Source organism: Aedes aegypti, chromosome 2 (assembly GCF_002204515.2).
Source record: "Aedes aegypti strain LVP_AGWG chromosome 2, AaegL5.0 Primary Assembly, whole genome shotgun sequence".
In the NCBI taxonomy this organism is placed as follows: Eukaryota; Metazoa; Arthropoda; class Insecta; order Diptera; family Culicidae; genus Aedes; species Aedes aegypti.
This window is the reverse complement of record NC_035108.1, coordinates 216,384,836-216,408,282: the sequence shown is the minus strand read 5'-3', so window position 1 is coordinate 216,408,282 and position 23,447 is coordinate 216,384,836. Positions and strand designations below refer to the sequence as shown.

The following is a 23,447-nucleotide window of genomic DNA, read 5'->3' as shown; positions in this document are numbered from 1 at the left end:
AAATGCGGGAGAAAATTTTCGCTTACCAGTAGGATTTGTTTTCCTAGCTAAACAATCTCTAACATTCCCATAGAAACGATACATGAAAACATACTCGCCAGCAAGCCAGGTCGCCAGCTGTCACTTTCACCTCTTCTGTAGCTGACCTCACTTCCCAAGTAACCACTAGCCCGCTAATTCGCCTTTTTGGGCTTATAGGGCTGTTATACGGCTAATGTAAGGCATGTCAGCTCTATAGAAGCCCTTTATTAGCACGGAGGGCGAATTAAAGTGCTATTTGGTTACTTGGGTTTGCACCCACTGACTGCTTAGATCACTGAACCTCCCTTCAATCAATCTTGGATAGGGCTTTAGAACCCTATTCGATTTCATACAGATAAAACGCATATAATTTTCATTGGGCCAACGTCAACAACAATCTGTCGGCAGAAAAAGAAATCAGTTCGCGAAATTCGTTCGTTGTCATCATTTTCTTGCGTGAAAAAAAGTGTTTTAAAAACGTATTTTACCTCAATAAAGCAGCCTCAATGAGCTTCAATGTGCTATCGCTATTTAACATAACGTCTCTGCTATCGGAATATTTTAAACTGTTCGAAATCGCGTTTCCCTCATCGGCTGGAAGTCCCGAAAGCGGAGAAGAAGCAAAGTCTCCTGTTGAGGACGGCGCAGAAACTCTTGACACGGATTATTACTCATCCCAACAGCAGTTCGATTTCAGCATCCTTGCCAACATCTGGTGCACGATAAAGGAAACCGTTCGCCTGTGGCTGGAGGCCGTCGGAAGTCCGCTGGAATTCACCGAGTTCCAGTTGCACATCGGCAAGACCTTTCTGATTATCCTTTGCGTGAATTTGCTGCTGATTGGATTCTATTGGAGAAAGTACGGAAGAATTATCACCGATCGCTTCATTCGTCCGAGTGAGTATCGATTTTCTTTCGCAAGGTTACAAATGATTCGATGTTGAAGTTCAAGAAGGGAAGGATGAATGTATTATTTATGTTTTGAAAACCTTTAGTTCAACAAAGAAGACTTATTTAGACTTGACGTGTAAAATAGGACCACCTGTTGGTTATTCTTCGGTTAGAGATAGGGTATGCTTCGGCAAATATAAGATTTCACAACGTCAAACAAGTTTTCCCCATTTCATTTGATTGTAAGTAATAGTTGAATATCATACAAAAAGTATATGATGAAAAAATACATTCATATTGCATAATCGCAATTCGTGACAAAATGCTTTATATACGCACTATGCCACGCCCCGTGTTGGTTTTATTTTTTTATGCTTCTTATTTGTAAAAAAATAATGTAGAACAGCAGTTTTCAGATGGAGCTCCGTGAAGTCTTGCCAGGTGCTCCACGACACTTCTAAAACTTCTACCGATGAGTTTAAATATCTCAACTTCTATTTGATAATTGCATAGTAAATCATACCAAAATTTTGGAGAGAACAAAACAACAATTCATAGAGGAAAAGCACTCATTTTCGACTTATTCATACGATATAGGCCTACTTTGTATGGAATTCCGAAAATTTGCACAGAACTCTTGAAGGTCAAATTTAGTGCTTTTTATTAACTGGTTGTGACCCCTGACCAATCGATCAAATTTTCAGCAAACAGCATTGTTTAGTTCTCTAGATTCCTGCTCTTGATGATTTGAGTAGTGTCTTCCATTCGTCTAAACCTTTATTCATAAAGAATCAAAATTGAGTCGATGTTCAACATATCTTCCAACGATCTTTTTAACCATCCACTTACACTCTCATTGAGCTCCTTGGTAATGGGCACTTCAAAGCCTAATTCAGTGCGCATCGTACCTTCGTGCTCTTGGAAGTTTTTAAAACTACTATGGAGCAATAAAACAGTGCTCTCATTGTAGTACTAACAGTACAGTACTTTTAAGTACTATTTTGATACTATTGATCCCTTTGCGATCCTTGAAAAAAAAAGTGGGATTTAAAACTGTCACTAAACGTGGCAAGAATGGAAGAAAGGACGTTTCTCCGGAATGCGAACTTTCATCCAAGGGTGAAATGAATAATGTTGATAATTGAATCGAAATGTGATTGCTCTAGACAAATTTTCCGAACACCAAATCGAAGCAGCCTCTAGCCCAGGCTTTTTTATTCAAGTGAGGAAGCAAAGAGTGCCGCCTATCGTGGTCAGTTGTTCCGAATTTGGGGGATTTAGGCAGGAGATCTTGAACTCCATTAGGGGAATCAAGGTTTCCTTCCAAATCGCAAAGAAAAGAGACGGTCGCGTTTTGCCGGAAACTCTCAAAGATCGCAAACTTCTTCTCAAACATCTTGAAGAGAAGAAGCACATTTTTTTACTTATGATGACAAAACTGAACGTTTGTTCAAAGTCGTCTTGAAAGGCCTCTCAAGTGACTAAGTCACTTGAAGAGATCAAAAATGGAATAAATGATTTACTTGGTTTTTCTCCAGTCCAAGTAATCATTATGAAAAGAGAACCCAATCTGGCATTGTTCGGAAAGAGCTTTCTCAAGAATATTATTTAGTACACTGTAACAAAAAGGGTCTAAATAATAATGAAGCTTTAGAAAAAAACAAGACTTATGTTCAATGTCCATGTGACATGGGAACATTTCCAGAAACCTGGCGGAAATTACCAGAACCCCACTCAGTGCCGTCGGTGCCAAAAATAGGGTCATGGAACAAAACATTGCCGCCGGATGCGGAGGTTCTTCTCACGCTAAGGACGTCTGTCCAGTGAATGGAGATACCGATAAGTTTTTATGCGCCAATTGCAAGGGCAATCATAAGTCCAATTTTTGGGCTTGCCCTTCGCGAAGGAGAGTCATTGAGGCCCGTGCCAGGCAGATGAATAGTAATATCCGTTACGATAACGGTCGTTTCCGGAATTTGTCTGGTAGAGTATCGAACAATACTCATTTTTTCAGTTAACGATCGCTTGATTAGGAATCATACCCATCAAGAAGATTGTAATCCCCCCAATCCCCCCCTATTTGTTTCAAATCAAATGGAAAAAAAACCCTGCCGCCACAAGTAACTCCTAATCCGCCTCTTCGTCTACCGAAAATTCTAACGGAAATCATCAAATGTACACTCAAAATAATCCAAACGTCATTGTTACGTGAAAACATACGTGATTTTTTCCCATCGCACTTTTCACGTAGCACCTACGTAAATCATAGGTAGCACAGAATGAACGCATGAACTTTTAAATTCCGTCTGTTCCACTGACTTTAAACTTAAAAGCTACGTGAATTTCTCCGTAGCTTTTACGAAATGTTTCAATAAATCGTAGATGGTTTTCCATTTAAATTTATTGCAATAGAAGCTAACTTTATTTCTAATATTTTACATACAAAGATATCGACCGTGATAATTTTATTGTGAATTTGTTTATCGGCATATCGGTCCATTTTGCTCGAAGTAAGAGGGAGCATGGAGAAGAAAGCAATGAATACTAGATGGATAGGTACCGTAAGGGAACGGCGAGAGAAATTGGATTAGATGTTGAAGAGGGCATACCATATTAAACAGTATTACTTGAAACGTCACTTCCTTGTGGCTAACGTCCCCTATGGGAACGGCTTGGGTGTGTTTTGAGAATGACACTACCAAGACAGCCCTCTTCAACATCTAATCCAATTTCTCTCGCCGTTCCCTTACGGTACCTATCCATCTAGTATTCATTGCTTTCTTCTCCATGCTCCCTCTTACTTCGAGCAAAATGGACCGATATGCCGATAAACAAATTCACAATTTATTTCTAATAGACTAAAGTAAAAAGTTTTTTTTTTTTCAATTAGAAAATTTTAAACGAACGGAGATGGAGCTATTTATTTTATTCAAACATATAATTTTGAATAACAAATCCAGCCAAGTATCCAGTGTTGCTTCCACACTTTGTGAGTTTGATTGGGTTTTCTGTAGTCTTTGCATGCTATAGCTGATATAATATTAGGTATGAAATATTAAATAATACAAAATTCTTCGGTATTCGAGGCATATTTACCATGAAATCAATCCTAGACAAGACTTGAACTTCAGCAACTCCTAAAGTTCTTGGAAAATCTAGCAGGCGCCATATTAGCATTCGAGCTCAACACTGAAGGTAAATGAACTCAGGTGCTACGTGATTTTCACGTAGGTGCGATAGGTAGCCCCAGTAACAATCAACAAGTCTCCATTTGGTGGTTATGTATGGTTTAGTAATCATTACCTTAGTCAGGTGAAGTGAAGGTAAAATGAATTTGGAGTGATCTACGTGATTTTTCACGTAGCAATGACGTTTGGATTATTTTTAGTGTACCTACTTCAAGTGATATGTCTGCCTCTGATTTTAATTTTCTAACTGAACAATTGAATCTAATGATTGATGCAATGTTCAAAGCCAACACTATGACTGAAGCAGTCCAAGTTGGTGTAAAATTTACTAATCAAATTGTTAAATTCTCTGAATTGCCCAAAACGGAAAAAATCAATTGTCTTTCAGAACTTCAACTACTCTTTATTAACGGAAACTCATTCGGGTTGGACCTATTTACTGACGGGTAATAAGCGAAACTATCATGGCCATGAAAAGAGGTTTCCACGTACCTGCGCAGGATTTTCGGTGACTCGATGACGTTTGATGTATCCGGTGGTTGCCGGCGATGGACGGGCGTCGCTTTTGTTCGCTCCTCGGAGCAATGGCGGGAACGTAGCTTGTCCACTGGCGCTGGTGTGATGGCGGCAGCGACGAAGGGTCTGAGCTCGGGGAGTTTGGCTGAATTAACGTTGCGGAGGAGGTGGAAGCTGGACGGAAGGCTTTCGATTTGGTCTTCTACGAGAGCCGCAACGACGGTTTGTCGTGCTTCCCGGGTTTGACCGTCGCTTCAGGGTCGAGGCCAACGTACCGTCGCACGGCTTTGCCTTGAGGGCTCTGACCGCACGCGATGGAATGAACCCCCTCACCGTCAGATTTGGTCCGATCCGACGTACGACACTTGGCTACGTACGGGGATTGCGCTCTCGGACTCCGTTCACCGGGGTTGTAGCGTAAGGTGAACTTACGACGGTTTTTGACGACCGTCGGGGATCTTCGTTCGAAGGGTTGACGAACTTTACCTCCCTCCGTTTAGCTACCTTAAAGGTGGGCCTTAGTGGATCCCGAGCTCGAATGCTTGACGATGATGGCGCCGGAGACGCCACGGGTAAACCCCAAAACTCCACTTGTCGAAACTTTCAACCAGCCCGTAATACAAAAAGCGCTTGGGCGAATTAACAAACACGAATAGAAGATTCGCGGGACCACGGTCAAAGCGACCGGAAACACGTACAATTTACTTCGGTACGTTAACAAAGGGCACAGAAAAATCTAATAACTCGAAACTTAAAAACCGCGATAACTTCTATACTCCAGCCTTACGAAATTCACGAGCTTAAGGTGAAACAGTTTGGAATCAACTTCTAAGATTGCACTAAAACTTCAAAGGCACAAATCTCGCGAAGAAAGGATCCCACAACAGTGCACTTTTTATTTTGGATTTGTGCACTGACAGAAAGCTTAAAATAAGAAGATCAGGAACGTTTGCCAACTATTTCTCCAGTTTTGTGCCTTTGAAAACGTGAGTAGGGGGAGAAGTCGGCCATTGTACCGGCCATCTTTGGATTCCGAGATGTTTCACCTTAAGTCAATTTTCCTTAAAGACAGCAGGGGGGGGGGGGTTGTATACGCAACGAGGTTCACCTACCGTTCATGTTTTGTGGGTGTATTCGTTTGGCTCACATCGCTGCTAGGCATCACGCTGTTCGAGTGTTGAAATGCATCAGCATTTGCTGTCTTGCATGGCCCGCGTTTCGACCTGTGCTGTTTGGGACGGCCCGCGTGAGTGATGATGCTGTTTTTGGGACGGCCCGCCCGAGAGATGATTGTTAGGCGAGCTTTGTTTGTAGTTGACAGCCGTACACCCACCCTGAAAGAAACCTACATTAAACAATAGGCCTATTCAAATGACGTCGCAAATCAGCTGATCGGGAAGCACTTTGACATATCTTCTATGAAAATGACAGGCCCGTGTTAGCACCGGTCCTCCACCGATGTAAACAAGTGCATAGACGGATCTGTCACATGAAAAGGCCTATATTTCGAATCTTTCGAATGGCGATCTTAGTGCTTCTGTAGGTTCGTCAAGATGGTGTAAATGAGTTACATATTGTATTTTTTGGTAAAATCCAGAATATGACCGCAGCTCAGTTTGGAGCTGCGAACTTATTTACACAGTGAGAGAAAATTGCACAGAACAAAGTATAAAACTCTCTTGATTTCTTACTCAACTGGCAGCAAAATAAATGAGAATTCACATTGCCTCTTAATATTCATTGCCAAATTAAAGTAATGCACATTAGAATTGATGAAAATAAAACTGTTTTCAATCAAATTTCGATATCAGAAATATCAATTTCACAAGCTGTATAACATTTCATTGAAGTTCGTCAATAATGACTAAGTGTGTAAGAGGTCAGTTTAGCCGTTTGCTTACATCTGTTAAAGCCGCCAGGAGTAACCACAGCCGCCTTCCCATTGTTTCGACTTTGACATTAGCTTCGCATCCAGAAAACTTCGCATCTCATGAGCAGGCACGATTACGGTTTGGTGCTGAGAAGTCAATATATTCAGGAGCCATTATTGCACTCACTACGTCTTTTTATGGCATACATTTAGCCCAGACACAAACCAATTACATACAGTTTCTATTTCACGTTCCCATGAGGCAAAGTCAAAATGAGAATTCAAAACTTAATCCAAGATACTTTTCGTTGATTTTTACAAATAGTTATTTTACAAATTTTATTTACCAATTTCAAACTATAATTTTACTTAAATAGAGTAAAACGTCAAACCGTTTTTCTGTTACTTCCAATAAACTAAAATTCAAAATATTATCTTAAACTCAACGAATTCAAAGCAAAATTATTTTGCTTAAAAAGAAAAAAAAACGTCCCAACGTTACACTGTTTTCGTCATTTGAAACTAAAGTTTTTGAAACTTTAGATGTTTCAGTTGAAACACAGCTTGGTAAATATACTTTCATAGCTGCCTATTTTCTTTTTCAATGCTCTGGACAGCAAGTTAATTTGCTCCAAACTGACTTGCGAAGTCTGAAAGTAATTCCAACGGCAGAATTTTATTTGATGAGTGCTCTTCAGGATATTTCTAAATTCAATACCCTGATAGCCCTACATGATTTTCCTCTTCTAGAAATCCTTCTACGATTGATTTGGTCTTAACAGACTCTAGTCATCTTTGTAGCCAATTAATTACTGATGCTAATTTTGATTCTGATTATGTCCCTGTTACATTTCAAATATCCTATGAAGTGATCAATCTATCAGCTCCACCATCAATTATTTTCGAGCCGACTGGAATATATATGAAACATTTATTGACTCTAATCTTGATGTTAACATTTCTTTACAAACAAAACTTGATATTGACAATGTTCTTGAAACTTTAACAAATTCCATTATTGAAGCCACGAGCATTGTAATTCCAAAATGTGAAGTAAATTTTTAATCCGTGATTATAGACGATGATCTTAAACTCTTGATCCGTCTTAAAAACGTGAGAAGAAGGCAATTTCAACGCACTCGCGATCCTGCTATGAAATTTATATGGCAGGATTTGCAGAAAGAGATCAAGAAACGTTTCTCACAATTAAGAAACAAAAATTTGGAATATAAAATTTCTCAATTGAACTCTGGCTCTATGCCCTTTTGGCAATTATCTAAAATCTTGAAAAAACCTCAGAAGCCAACACCGGCATTGAAAGAGGAAAACAAATTATTACTAACCAATTGCGAAACAGCTCAAAAACTTGCTTTGCAGTTTGAAAGTGCGTATAATTTTAATTTACGACTTACTAGTCCAATTGAAAATCAAGTTACTCAGGACTTCGAAAATATTCTAAATCAAGAGAACATTTCCGAAAATGCTTGGGAGACTGATTTGGAAGTAGTGAGAACTATTATTAAAAAATTCAAAAATTTGAAAGCTCTTGGCGATGATGGAATTTTTACATCCTCATCAAGAAACTTCCAGAAAGTAGCTTATCATTTTTAGTTGATATATTTAACAAATGTTTTCAATTAGTATATTTTCCTGACAAATGGAAAAATGCTAAGGTTGTTCCAATTTTTAAACCAGACAAAAATCCTGCAGAAGCTTCTAGCTATCGTCCAATCAGTTTGCTTTCCTTCATCAGTAAACTTTTTGAAAAGGTAATTTTGAACAGAATGATGGTCCACATCAACGAAAATTCAATTTTTGCCAATGAACAGTTCGGATTCCGCCATGGACATTCGACCACTCATCAACTTTTACGTGTAACAAATTTGATCCGTTCCAACAAATCTGAAGGTTATTCTACTGGTCTTGCTCTTCTAGACATAGAAAAAGCATTCGACGGTGTTTAGCATGAAGGCTTGATCGTAAAATTAAAAAAAAACTTTAATTTTCCGACATAGGGTGGCTGGGGGCAAGAAGGACACCTTAAGATATAAAGGTTCAAATCATGGTTGATTAGCCCAATTTTTGACGATTATTCCAGTGTATGGGCAAGCTCACCTCTTGTTCTAAACGATGTTATCGATAGATTTCAAAAATATAAACACATGATGATTTGAGATTTTTGAAAATGTCCCTTCTTATGAGGTTTTTAAACGAAGCACGGTGCAAGAGTGCCACTCGTATGGGGCAAGAAAACCATCAGAGCAAAATGCCACAAATTTTGTATATTATTATTTTCCCGCCTAAACGATAAATTGAAGAGTAAGTAAAGATAAAAACTGAGGGATAAAAGTTGACTTATAGTTAAAAAGTAATTTTACGAAATTAATTTAGTTTTCATCTTATTTGACTGTAACAAAAATAGTAAAAATTTTCAGAAAACATTTTGAATGTCCAAGATGGTTTATTTTGATTTTATTTAGTAGGAAACATTGATTTAATACAATATTAAACAAGAAAAATAAAACTTATTTGATTTTATATGAGAAAATTGCGGTGTCCCTTTTGCCCCATAAGACATACTGTTATTATATATGTAAAATTTAATTTCAAAAGGACTTTTTCGAAAAAATTTCCTCACAGCTTCATTAAACAATTGAAAATCATCAATACTGTGCGGAAAAATCAATATGTTTTGTATTTATTGGGAGTCAAACCTTGTTTTCCAGTCTTAAATTCTTATAATATTTCGCATATTTTGCGTTGGTGAGTTATAGACAGTTTTCTAATTTTTTGTACTAAACATTTTTAACTGTAATATTTACACAACCCTCAATTAGTACTCAATTTATACTTATCCTGCGTTAAACTTAAAAAATTGATTTGAACTACGTGAAATTAGAGGTGGCACTTTTGCCCCGGGTGTCCTTCTTGCCCCTACATTGTTAGAATAATTCACAGTTATCTGTCAAATCGTACACTTCAGGTTAATTATCAGAACTCCAGGTCTGAAAAACTTCCTGTAAGAGCTGGTGTTCCTCAAGGCAGCATTTTGGGACCATTATTATACAATATTTTCACATCTCACTTACCTGAGTTACCTAATGGATGTCAAAAATCCTTGTTTGCGGATGACACATGCGTTTCCGCCAAAGGACGAAGCCTGCGTGTCATCTGTTGTCGATTGCAAAAAAGTTTGAATATTTTTTCTTCATACTTGCAAAAATGGAAGATTTCTCATAATGCTTCCAAAACTCAACTAATAATATTCCCACATAAACCAAAAGCTCTTTATTTGAAACCTTCAAGTAGACATGTCGTCACGATGAGAGGGGATCAAATAAATTGGTCAGATGAAGTTAAGTATCTAGGCCCAATTTTCAAAAATCACATTGAGGGCATTCAAGCCAAATATAATAAATATGTTAAATGTCTCTATCCCCTTATTAATAGAAAACCAAACAAGAACAAGCTTTTGATATTCAAACAAATTTTCAGGCCAGCCATGTTGTATGCTGTACCAATATAGACTAGCTGTTGTAATACCAGGAAGATTCTGAAGCTTCCTCCCTGGTATAGTACCAATGAGTTACATATAACATCCAATGTTGAAACATTGGAACAAATGTAAAATAAATTTATTAATAATTTCAGGCAAAAATCGTTACAATCTTCTATTGCCACGATTAATGTGTTATATATTTAGTTTAAGTTAAGCTAAATAAATTTAAAACTCGTTTTTTTCCTTTTATAAGCAGATGAAATCAACTCATCTGTAAAAAATCTGAACTGCTACGGCAAATGAAATGTTATATGTTGTTAACAAAATGTTAATAAAATCTTAAATTTGTTTTACCAAATTAGGATGATAGTGTTGTCTAACACAGAACACCTAAATATAATAAATAAATGTAATGTTTGAAATAATACTAATAAAGATATAAAAAAACTACAGCTACTCCAATGATTTTTAACCTAATATATCATACACCGAACAGCAAGCTGTAGAAAATCTAGATAAAAGTAAATTCTTGTGGTTATGAAAATTTGAAGAAGGCTTACACGTTATTTCTGAAAACCCTTTAGGAATCCCTCAACAAATTTTCAAAATATTACGAAAATATAATTGCTTGAACTACCAAGTCTGTAAGGAGGATCCTACTAGGTCCTTTAAATTCCAGCTTAAACGCCAGACGACGCAAGTCGTCTGCTAGCATTCACTTTTGTTTGCCCAGCTAACTCAGTGTCTAAACCTATGCAGAATCCACCTTGTGTCGTCTCCCAATAATCCCAAGACTTCTTTCCCAAACTGATGTTCCTTCCCAATTAGATAAATTCTAGTTTTAAAAATTCATTCGAAACTGATGGTACATTCGCAAAATTCGAAGTTCCCCAACGTTAAATTATATTTATCGAAGCTGATGAGAAGAACCATGCATACAATTTTACAACTTTTAAAGGAAATGGTTTTTAATCTTCAAAGCTACTTTCGTATTAGATTTATTGGCTGAAGTTGCATGCAACATTTGTAATTTTGTTTTGTGTAATTCGTTTTCCAAAAAAAACCTACTCGTGACGTCACGTCTTATAAAAAAAAAACTCAATCGTGAGCGGTTCAACCAGTACTCCCTCTCTTCTATTGGTTTCTCCCTGCTACTACTACTACTACTACTACTACTTTTCGGTTTGTATTTCGGTTCTGTAAAGGAAATTGGTTTGGTACTTACAGCTCGTCATAATGATACCCACACCATGCTTATCGTGCTGTAGTAGACTTGGACTGTGGTCGTCGTTCCTCGCAGCCAGACGAGTGATGACTTCGGCTGGGGAGGCGTCTTAGCGTCGCTTCGAAGTGGCGTCGCTGGGCCCAGTGATGCCACATACACAGATTTATCTGTAATTACACAGATTTTTTCCTGCTCTTGCCTACAGATATCTGTGACCACAGATCACAGATTTTTGAGATAGAAAAGATTTTTAAGTCCCCAACTAGGGTTGTCATGTCTATTACGGCTTAAACCAGCCGACGGTGTTTTGAAAATACCTGAAGGTCGTAGACACAAAAGTCAATTTGGACAAATAAGGATGTAAAATTGTGAAAAATAATAGAATTCGATCCCACGACTCCCAATACACTAGACTGGGCGCGTTAACCAACTACGCCACAGAACGGGTAACGATTCTGCAGCGCAATCGGCTAACATGAAATCAAAGTCCGATTTTTAAGATTTTAGGATATTTCACGTGTTTAGAACGTAGTGTTGTAATAGATAAAGCAGAAATGCCATTACTCAGCTTAGTTTTTCTCAAAAACTTAAGTGTTTGAACTTTCTGTAACAAATATGCATCTTTAACTTACTTTTAGTAGCATTAGTTCAAATTTAATTCCCTGGGTTTGACGGTGCCAAAGTAGAAGGTGCACCATAATAATACCCGTCTGTGAAACATATCACCTTCCCAATACTTTGGCACACCTCCAACGGTTCATGATTTATCATGAAACGGCTGCATTCAGGCGGAGGATCTGTTAATACGTTTCGGCATATTATCAGGTCCTCTTCGAACGGAGGGACCGCCAGGGCTCATTAGTTACTTATAAACCAGTGCTGGTTGTTGATGTTTCAATTCGTTTACACGAGCTGTAGCATCCTTTGTACTAGTCAGCAATGGTGGTTAAGTTTCGAAGCTAACGCTAATCGTTTTATAATGCAACATAAGAATGGGTGTTTGGTGGAACTGTGCTCGTCGTTATGAAATTTAGTGATTGTGAAGGTGCTAATAGTGATTTTATAATAAAATCTATGGTGATGAAAATTTTAAAATGAAAGTGGAAGTGATTCTGATAGTTGTGTAAAAATATAATAATAATGATGTGAATTCTACTAATTCAATAATGGCCATATTACATTGTGCAATCATTTCTCTGAATATAAACTTATTGCCTAGTTGTGCCTAGTTCTTCAAACGTGCATGATAAAAACGTTAATAATGACAGCGAGTGCAGAAGAATGGATCGAAGTGATATTTTTACTGTAACTTTCTTGATCGTAGTGCTAAATCGTAGTTTGAATAGTAATGACTCAACAGCAACAAAAATAATGAAAAATTTCAATTGATTATCTTTTAATTACTTAGTAATGATAACAGATAGTAAATGGTAAATAATAACAATGAATTTATATGGAAATGGTGTGCTGTGAAAAGTGATATAATGGAAAGTATATCTGAAGTGTATTACAAAAGTTGATGAGTGATAATCGGTGATATACGTGATAGTGTCGAAAATAAAAGTGTCAATAGTGAGTGATGAAATGAAATGGGGAATGAGGACCTTTTAATAAAACTATTTCGTTCTTCACTTTAACCACTCTAGTAGCATTTCAGGCCTTATCATAGTTTGATAGTAGTCTGAACTACTAGACTGCAAAACTACGGCAAGGGTTGATTGCTGCTAGCGTACACAGTGACCATTTGAGCAACATTGCTTAGGAACGTCTGTGTGATGAACGCAATAGAGGCTTATAAAAGCAAATGCTGGGAAGGAGCTTAGGGCAGATTAAGAGTGCCAGTACTACCCCTATCGCTACCGACAAAAAAAAAAAAAAAAAAAAAAAAAAAAAAAAAAAAAAAAAAAAAAAAAAAAAAAAAAAAAAAAAAATAAGTTGGTTCAAATTTAATTATTGTTGACATGCCAAATACAGCCATAATACGTTTGCAAAGGTTTATTTTTATTAATTATTTTAATTTTAGACTTTTGCACAACACAGATTTTTACCAAGATTTTTGAAGGTTGACCTAAGATAAAAAAGATTTTTTCGGCCGAAAACACAGATGAGATTCGGAAAAAATGTGGCAACACTGGCTGGGCCGTCGGGTAAGATCCCGACCACTTGTTGATTCTGGTCGATCCCAACAACAACCCGATCATGGGCCGGTTCGTGGGGTGGTAGGAGGTTCGATCGAGACGGTGTTTACCATGGATTTTATTCCCGGGACGTGAGTGTAGGCGAGCCGCTCTGACGATGGCAAACTTCCCTTATCCAGATCTCTCGCGAATTTCGGCAACCACGTGGTAACGGGTGGTGCTCGCGAGGCCGAACCACTATTCCGATGACCACGCTCTCTGGGTGTACCCTTAGTGGCCCACAGCCACAAGCACTCGATAACAGGCAGGAGCTTTTTCCGGGGGTGACGATGGTACTCGCATGCAGATGTGTCTCCCCACTCTCCACACCACCCAATGGGTTGTGGTCACGTTTGGTGACTGTGAAAGTCAAAACGAATTAGCACCACAATTTGTAACCAAACCAACATTTCCAATTACCTCACTTTCAATCAATTCACTTTTTTTTTCTTATAATTTCTGGATATTCACTCACGATAATGGTTTCCTAATACATTAATATTGATTAGCTTAGTAATTCACATGTAAATGTTTTTTCTTACTTTTTTCGATTTTTTTCTAATTCACTCACTCACGATTTTAAAACTTTGATTACTTGATATTAACTTGCTGAAAATAGGTTCAAAAATTTTAATATTAAATTTAATTTAATTTACAGCAATTACTAATTACCTTAATGGTATTCACTTCTAATCGGCTTCACTAAGAATCACTGGTTTTCGATCTTGTTAGTTCGGCGGTCTGAACGGGAAAGATCGACTTGAGTTTCTCCCGATCAAAGACCCCTAATTCTTTTGGCATTCTCAGATTTAGTTTCCGGTTTCTTTCTTGATGAAATATTCCTTTGTATTCTTTTCTTTCTGGGTTTCCTGGGTAAGTATTACCAACGACTCGTTATTACCATTATAATATCACTCCCATCCCTTCTACTCTACATCATCTCATCATTATTGATTCGAGCACTTTTTATCTTGTTGCCTACCTCGCAGGCGCTAATTTAAACACAAACTTGGGATGTCTATGAGACGGTTGTACAACCGTTTCAAGTCATTACATTTTGCTGCATTGCAATGATGCTAAATTTACCCAACACAACCCCGTCCAATTTTCCCTCTCCCATGGCGTTTGCGTGGTCAACATAGACTATGCAGTCATTACCCCTCCTGTCATACAGTGGAACACATTTTTGTCTCAAGCACCAAAATACGAATCCCGGTCGGTCCACGATCTTTTCGTAAGGGGCCGTCCATAAATGACGTAGCATTTTTTGGTCAATTTTTGACACCCCCCTCCCCCATCGTAGCCTATTTTCCCATACCTAATACATGGTTCGTAGCAAAGTCGTAGACTCCCCCCTCCCCCCTAAAATGCTACGTCATTTATGGACGGTCCCTAATGGAAATTTCCTTGACATCCCTGGGCATAGAGTATCATAGTACCTGCCACACGATATACGAATGCAAAAATGGCAACTTTGGCAATGAAAGCTCTCAGTTAATAACTGTGGAAGTGCTCATAAGAACACTAAGCTGAGTGGCCGGCTCTGTCCCAGTGGGGACGTTAATGCCAAGAAGAAGAAGCACGTCTAGTTTTTAGATATTGGCTGCTGAAAATGCAAAATTTGTCTATTTCAGCCAACTTGCATGCAAGTTTACCAGCTTGTGTGGTTATTTATTTGCTTTATTTGCCACAGAATTGAAAATTCATGTATACAACAATCTTATTAACAAAGTTCATAGTACTTTCGATGCTCGAAAGTTAGTTTTTGATGGTTTAGAAAAGTATTGTATTTTGCCATATTAGAGAAACAAAGAATTATGTATGCATGTTAAAAAAAATAATCTAAATTTTATTTTATTTTATTGATGTACAAGGAGGTCAGGGACCAAGTCTCCAGCATAAGTTTAAAAACTCACACCTTCCATAATATACCGGGGGTTTTGGAGTTTGGGAAATAGGCAACGCAACATCTTTGACCAGAAGGTTCTTTAAATTAATTAACTCATTACGCGTGGTAAATATGGACAAATTATGGGTGAAATTATGAAAAAAATCCACGTGCTCGGCTGGGATTTGAACCCAGGACTCTTGTATGCTAGACGAGCGCTTTACCAACTAAGCTACCGAGCCACTTGGTGACCCAATAACTAAGAGTTGGTTACAAGTTTAGAATTCAAATCCCTACAGACCACGCGGACCCCTTTCATAACCAATATCCATCCATCTCATGTTCCTACACACGCGGAGCGAGCGAGTGCGATTTATTCAGTGTTGAAACTGTTTGAATTCTAAACTTGTAACCAACTCAGTTATTGGGTCACCAAGTGGCTCGGTAGCTTAGTGAATCGCAGTAGGCGTTGCCGCGAACGGTTGTGTTTTGTTTTGCTTGCCACACTTTTTTTCGTGCTTTAGTTTTTCGCAATTTTGCCGATGATTTGGCTGGTGCTATGCCATCCGGATTGTAGTTCGGATGTTAATATTGGAAAACCTCGATATCTAATAGTGAAAAACAAATCCAGCGCGTTTCGTGCGATCAAAGACTTCTTTAATGTGATGTTTTATGACCGGTTCTAATTGGCTTTGCTAATGAATTTCCACGTGATTTTGTTGTTGTTGCTGTGTTTGTATTTTGACTGTCAAGCCACCGGATGGTTTCGAAAATGAAAAAAAAAAAACATTATTGTAATAATTGTGAAAAAATACGTGAAAGAAGAAGTAAAAAATGTGGTCTATAAATGACAAGTGGTGTGCGTCACATGGAGAAGAAAATGCATACCATATTAGTTGCTGATTTGATTTGATGACAACGCCGCCTTGGATGAATTTTGGTGAGATTGTTCTGATTACATAATTATCTGTACTTGAACAGTAAATACGCGCCAGTTCCAAAGTAACCATCTTTGAAACAGGAAGTGTGTATGCATTATCATTATCCATTTGATAACGGTAATGTATACATGCGGGGCTTGTTGTTAGTGAAAGTGACTTCTGAATGGACGTGTCTCTCCAGCCATTCTGAAATGGGTCACCGGATCTGCAATAGAGCTATCACCTTCTAACTCCCGGACTGAAGCTTTTTGCAAAAATGCAGTACCAAAGCAGTTTTGCTGAAAACTTTTTTTCCATAATACCACTGCCGGACAGTGGGGGTTAGATAGATCACACACACACACACCAAGTGGCTCGGTAGCTTAGTTGGTAAAGCGCTCGTCTAGCATACAAGAGTCCTGGGTTCAAATCCCAGCCGAGCACGTGGATTTGTTTCTTTCATAATTTCACCCATAATTTGTCCATCTTTACCACGCGTAATGAGTTAATTAATTTAATAACCATGCGGATTGGATTACCTAACAGCTCAATATAAGTGTCAATTTAGGTTCTTTAAGTTATGCTTCTACTCTAGACTTCCTCTACACGTATGAATGATGCAAGGTCATACGAGCATGGAATCAGTCATACATATAGCGGTAGTGAAGTGTTTTGCCTAAGGATTTGGGAAAGGAGGGATTATGTGTGGTGTTTTGTAAATAGCTCTGTGGAACAAATTTGTCATTGATAAATAATTAGTTATTCTGATTTACCTCAATTAGCAGTAATGATTAAATAAAAATTATACTCATTGTTTTCTCGGCCATTACGCTGCCATGATAAGGGATATCCTTCCTCTCCGATGGCTTGTTTCTCCTTCTCTCGGCCAATACGTTGTCATGTCTTTTTTCTCCGATGATTTTTTCCTCGTTGTAATGGCGGGTTAGATATGAAAACAAGGATAAGGAGAGAAAAAATGTTAGTGATTGTTACATGCTTTATAGCTGTATTGGCCTACAATGAAATCATACAAGATTCGCTCTTTGGATTCCCACGATAACAATCCCCATGCAGCTTCCGAGAAACTCCATGGCATCACTGTATGCCATGCGCGGCATCCAGGACATCACAACAAAACTGATGATAAACAACCAAAAATGAATCCGAAAGAGCAAAAACCTTATGTTTCAATGTAGGCCAATCCAGCTTTATTGCATGTGAGAAGTTCTTGGTGATATTCTCACAACGGCCATTCAGAATGGTTCGACGGATATAGATAAAAGATCATTATGATAAAATTAATGCGACTTGTTAGTAAACTCAGAACGATTATTGTATTGACTGTTAATTTAGATAGTTAAGCTAAGGGTCGGTAATTGTATGTAACGTTTAAGATAAGCAGAAGTAAAGCTCGATCGCGAAGTAATGACCTTCCATCCCATCTTCAAGTGCTCCCCACAAGCACAACACTTTATTCTGGCACTTTAGAACGTCGATGTTGTAACTTGCTCACACAAGAAATCTGCCTCGACCGAGTTGGCAGAACGCGCCCATACCCCTTTCTGAACCGAAGGACAGGGATGTTAAAAAAAATCTAAATTTCAACCAAATTAAATCTGAAATGATGAGAGTTAAAGTCCTATTTTGCATGCTTGGTGGATTAGATGTCAAAAAAGGTTTGTTAAATCATACCTTAAATTTGATGTAAACTTCAATGAAATTATTATTTTATAGAACTTTGACGACCTGTAGCTGAAAATTGTGATCTGCAGTAATATTTCTGAGAATGGCATCAGTTTTAGCAACCCCAAATCAACCAGAGACCCATAATTTGATCCTTGAGACACACAAAAATGACATTTTGTAACGCTGTGTCATCGGCTCTATATTGACTGGCGCTCTTATTGGCCCACCAAACGCTTCAAAATGAAAATGAATAAAAAAACAATTATTTACTCCCGTTTAGAAATGAAGATTATAATTATGTATTTACTTTACTTTATTTGCAACATTTCAGGTACCGCAAAAGAGATCGAAGAGCTCAAGTTATCTGTGGCACGGCTTAAGCTACCAAAGGAACACAGTCCCAGAATATAAACGAACACACTCGCAAAAATGTCCAACAAACTAAAGAAATTCATCGCCAAGCAGAAGCTGAAGTTTGGTGCCGCTGGTTCCGGACGAAAGTTAAACTCCGAAGTCCCGCAGCCCTGCAGCTCATCGCAAAAAGCTCATTCATCTTTTAGCAGAGATGTTTATGTACCACCAAAGCGGAAGGAGCTTTCAGCCGAAGCAAAGGCAGCTGCTGAAGCTGCATTAGCACGTGTTCAAAGCACGGATAAAAAGGAGTTCAACACTTCTCTGGCAGCAATCAAGGCTCAAGTTCGTCGTGAGTTGGAAATGGAACGCAAAGCAAAAGAATCAACCCTTCAAGAAGGTTCCAGTGGAGATAACAATGCTGACAATGAAAGGAAAGACCTCGCTGTCCAAGGCGTTTTCTTCCGATGTCCACTAATCAGCGAAGAAATTCTGCCTCGTAAAGAGTGGAAAGTTAAGATCAAAGACTTCTTATACGAACAAATGCAACACGAGAGAGGCCTGTCGGCATGTTTGATAGTATACAATTGTAATCCTAAAGAAAAATACGAACCATGTGTCGAAACTCTTATCAAATGCTTAGAAAACATACAGAACAACCCCAATGAAGAGAAGTATAAGAAAATAAGGATGACCAATAGAATGTTCTGCGACAAGATTAAGGTTTGTGAAGGAGCATTGGAACTTTTGCATGCTGCTGGCTTTGAGGAAATCACAATAGACGATGAACCTTATTTGATTTGGTCAGAAGAAAATATGGAATCCGAAACTACCCTTCAGAGCCTCATAGAAGCACTGAAATGTTCCGAACCCATCCATTTGGAGTTGGATCGTAACATTCAGGTGCTTCTACCGTCCCAGGTTCGCAGAACCAATCTTCCGGATGATTTCTACCGTATATCCCCTGAAGAAATCAAACGCGAGCAACTACGACGCACGCAGGCATTGGAGGATGCCCAAATTCTTAAAACCAAAGCAATGCGAGAAAAGGAAGAACTGCGCACCCTCAACCGTTACAAGTTTACGCTGATAAGAGTTCGCTTTCCTAACGGGGTTTTTCTGCAAGGAACCTTCAACGTGTACGAAAAGCTGTCCCAAGTGTATGAATTTGTACAGTCCTGCCTAATGCATGAAGCGTCGGAATTTGTCCTGATCTCATCTACCGAACAGCGATTCACGGAAGCCGACTTTGACAAATCGCTGTACGACCTAAAATTGGTTCCCACGATTTTGTTTAACTTTAGCTACGAAAACGAGTCCCAGCAACTGAGTGATTACCTGAAGGAGGAACTTATGCTGCTTATTCAATCTATCTAGAGCACCAGTTTTATTGTTTTGTTTTATCTATTATTGTTTATTTTTGGCATTCGAAATTATGCGTACCAATCTATAATATTTATGTGCTCTTTTAGAGGCTATTGAAAAAAATGAAAATAAAAAATATAAAAAAAATAAAAAAGAACATAGGCATTTTGATTTTTATTTGATGACTTAACGAAATATTTCTAGTAATCTTTGGTGTTTACTATGAAAGGTAGTAAGTAGGCAGAAAGAAAACCAATTTACAGTAGTTTCTCGGTTATATCATGGATCGGGAAAAATAAGTGTAAAGTACTGCTATAAAATTATATCACAAGAAGAAATTAAATTGAGAGATTGAGAAATAAACATTTGAAAAAAAAACTGGCTCTAAGTTCCGAATTTGGAGGATTCAGGCAGGAGATCTTGAACTCAACTGTTGCGTTTTGTTGGAAACTCTTGAAGATCTTGATAAAAAAAGAAGCACATTTTTTACTAATTACGACAAAACTGAACGTTTGTTCAAGGTCGCATTGAAAAGTCTCTGTCTCTCAAGTGACTATAAGTCACCTGAAGAGATCAAAAATGAAATGAATGATTTACTGGGATTTTTTAAAATCCAAGTAACCATTATGAAATAGTTATTTATGCAACAAGTTGCAAAATGATGATTTTTTCAGCACGAGTCGTACATTTATCCAACGAGGCTCGCCGAGTTGGATAAACACGACGAGTGCTGAAAAAATCGAGTTTTGCAACGAGTTGCATACAACATTTTTTGCAATAACGAAAAATGCCGGTAAAGTTGGATTTTTGGGGATATTTCAAGAAAATCCACATGACCATCCATGCGTTGTAGCAACTCAGTATTTCTCAATCAGGTAGGCTGTGGAATGACTGTCACAAATTTTCACACTTTTATTGCTGATTCTACTTTCAAAGACAGACCAGGTAAGGACGCCCGCTTAGAATCTTCAACCATATTGTATATGCTGAATTGCCAAGATTACAAGAACCGCCCCATAACGCTCCCGTCCTTTTTTATAGTGAACCCATAAATCCTCTACTTCCGCAAGACTCACAATCCCCACGGACAACCAGCTTCTGATTCTAGGATCTGAATCCGATTTAATTCGGTTTGTCAAATGGATGAAGAATTAACTTAAGTTCTGATTCTACATCCATTTGACGAACCGAATTGAGTTGGATTCGGATCCTAGAATCAGAAACTGGTTTGAGAAAATCACAGCATTTCAATAAATCACGTATGGAGGTGATCCGACGCCGATTCGGTAATTTCCAAAACAGTACTGAAAAGTGCTACTTTTCGATACTGTTATTAGTGCTGAAAAGTAACACTGTTTGTATCGGTAGGAAAAGTAGGCTGTTATGTAGATCATTTCCTTGATAAAAAGTAAGCCGATATGCAATCGAATTGCAAAAAAAATAATTTGTCGGCATGTGATACCAGGAAAAAAATCCCGAAACCCTGCCAGTACCGTGGTAAATGCATGATTTGCGGAGGTTCTTCTTACGCTAAGGATGAAGATGAAGGAAGATACCAAAAACGCTTGTATGTGCAAATTGCGGGTCTTACCTCAAACCTGGGAGGGAGGCACCGATATTACAAACGAAATATGACACAAAGTTATTTTGAATTGCAAGAAAACTCCAGCTTGCCAACGACAATCAAGGCAGACTTGATGAAAATCGCTAGTTTGCTTTTGTTGTGTTTCTTCGATTGTTCTGGACAAACATGGGAAAATGGCCAAATTTTTCTATGCATTTAATTTTTATTGGAAAAAGTTAAATGATGCGTATTTGAATACTTTATATTCAATCAGGATAAAAGGTGCTATTGTGACATTACTTGTGAATAAGCATGAATAGCTTTTTAATCGAATTTTTGACACATTTGATGAAATGCAATAATATGCTTTAATCAATTACGCGCTTTTATCATGTTTGTCCATTATTTTAGATCTGGGTTCACAGTGACAGTTCGTGACAGCAGAATCTCGGCTCACCTTGACGTACATAAATTTCGTATTGGTTTCTCCCTCCCAGCCTCAAACCAGGCAGACGAACGACAACATTTTTTCGTTGTCGGAATTCCCAAGGCAGAATCTTCAGTAATTCTATTTTTTAGTTAACAAACGCTTGCTTAATAATCATACTCCCAGACTGGAACTACGCCACCCGGAAGAGTATTATTTCGCGCCGCGTTGTATGTGCTAAATTTATTCGTTTTTCGCGTTTTGATTGTATAGCAGCGAAAAGATGGACTCCACCAGTGATTTGAGGCAGTCAAAAACAACCAGTCTTCCACGCGTCGTCGGTACGAATTCGAAGAAAAAAAGGTTTCAAATTAAGAGCTTTTGGTTTATGTGGAAATATTATCAGTTGAGTTTTGAGAAATCTTCCAATTTTGCAAGTATGATTAGCATTAGCATTATTGTTAAGCAATTCGTACAAATTTGTAGGTGGTACAGTGCTAGACCGTTGTTATATGAAGGTTGCCTCATTTCCGTCCGTTATCAAAGCCAGAGATTTGAAACTAATCCTTGCTTCTTAAACAATAATGATGCCTTACTTAAAAAAATGCAGAGAACTCAGCTTGCATCTCTGGATCTCCCTCCTGATATAGTACTAGTTTATTCATTTATTTATTTACTGCTTTAGTCAACAGGTGAAGTTCCCACCCCAATGACAATTGATCTTAAGTCTAAAAGCACAAAAAATCGAAACAAACATTTCACATGAATTATCATAAAAATAGTGTAACATTACTCTTATTTGTTTCACGCGATACATTAAAATTAAACATATGATAACAACTATTAAACACACGGGACATGCTACGCATTGGTTCGTGAAGGCCATAATTTGTGCTGGCTGAAGGAATGTTCAGAAATGGATGAAACTGGAGATTTCGGCGACAAGTGTTGATGTCCAATGAACTGAGCAGCAGAGGGTAATCTATCGAACCTTGCAAAAGGTCAGAGATGAAGCACGCGTTGGCTACATTGCGTCTAGGTTCAAGAAGGTCCAGATCAATGTCATGTCTACCTATCTCAAGCAATATTAATTATTTTACCTTTCGACTCTGGTACCTTTTATTGGTTCGTACCTACGGAATTTCTGAGCTATAAATACTAGCTGCTGTAGGATCATTAGGGAGACTTCCCGGACTGTGGACTAATTAACATATTATTTTATTCTTTATTTAGGATATAAAAATCAATAAGTTTGTAGCGGCTTTCATAGCTTGGCATGTTCAGTGGATCTCTCCACCTAAGTCGGCGAAGTGCACGAATTTGCGTTGAACGGCCTCAATTCGTTGAATCTCGTTCCTGTAGAATAATGACCATACAACCGATGAGTATTCCAGTATAGGGCGTATAAAGCTTTCGGGCAATACACATCGCTGAACTTTTTGCTGAAGCGAAACAGAAAACCCAGCTGCGCAGAAGCTTTCGAGACGATGTAAACAACATGATCCTTAAACGTCAGCTTAGTGTCGAATAGAACACCTAAGTCCTTCACCGTAGTTACACGTTGCAGTTCGACACCGTCTGTGTGCGTCTGCGGCCAAATGAAATCACTGAGCACTTGGACACATTTAGGGACATCCTGTTGATATTACACCATTCTGCGAATATTTCCAAATGATGTTGCAGAATCTTGCGGTTTATTGATTGTGCAGTAAAACTTTATATCATCAGCGTAAGAAAGCGAAAGAAAGTTTTAGGCAGTTAAAGGCATTGAAACATGTTCGCCAATTTTGACGGTCATGCTTCGTCCAGTCAGGAAGGATTTCAGCCAGAGAAGCATGTTGTCATTCAAGCCCAGTTTG

At 38.2% G+C, this 23,447-nt stretch overlaps 1 protein-coding gene across 1 annotated transcript; it reads left to right on the top strand.

The window, feature by feature from the left end:
• The first annotated feature begins 405 nt into the window (after positions 1-405).
• On the top strand, positions 406-19,733 carry LOC5578265 (UBX domain-containing protein 6). The gene is made up of 2 exons (XM_001663745.2): positions 406-918; positions 18,213-19,733. Exon 2 carries the CDS (start codon positions 18,311-18,313, stop codon positions 19,607-19,609), a length of 1,299 nt encoding a protein of 432 aa, XP_001663795.2. The 5' UTR covers positions 406-918; positions 18,213-18,310; the 3' UTR covers positions 19,610-19,733.
• Positions 19,734-23,447: the final 3,714 nt, after the last annotated feature.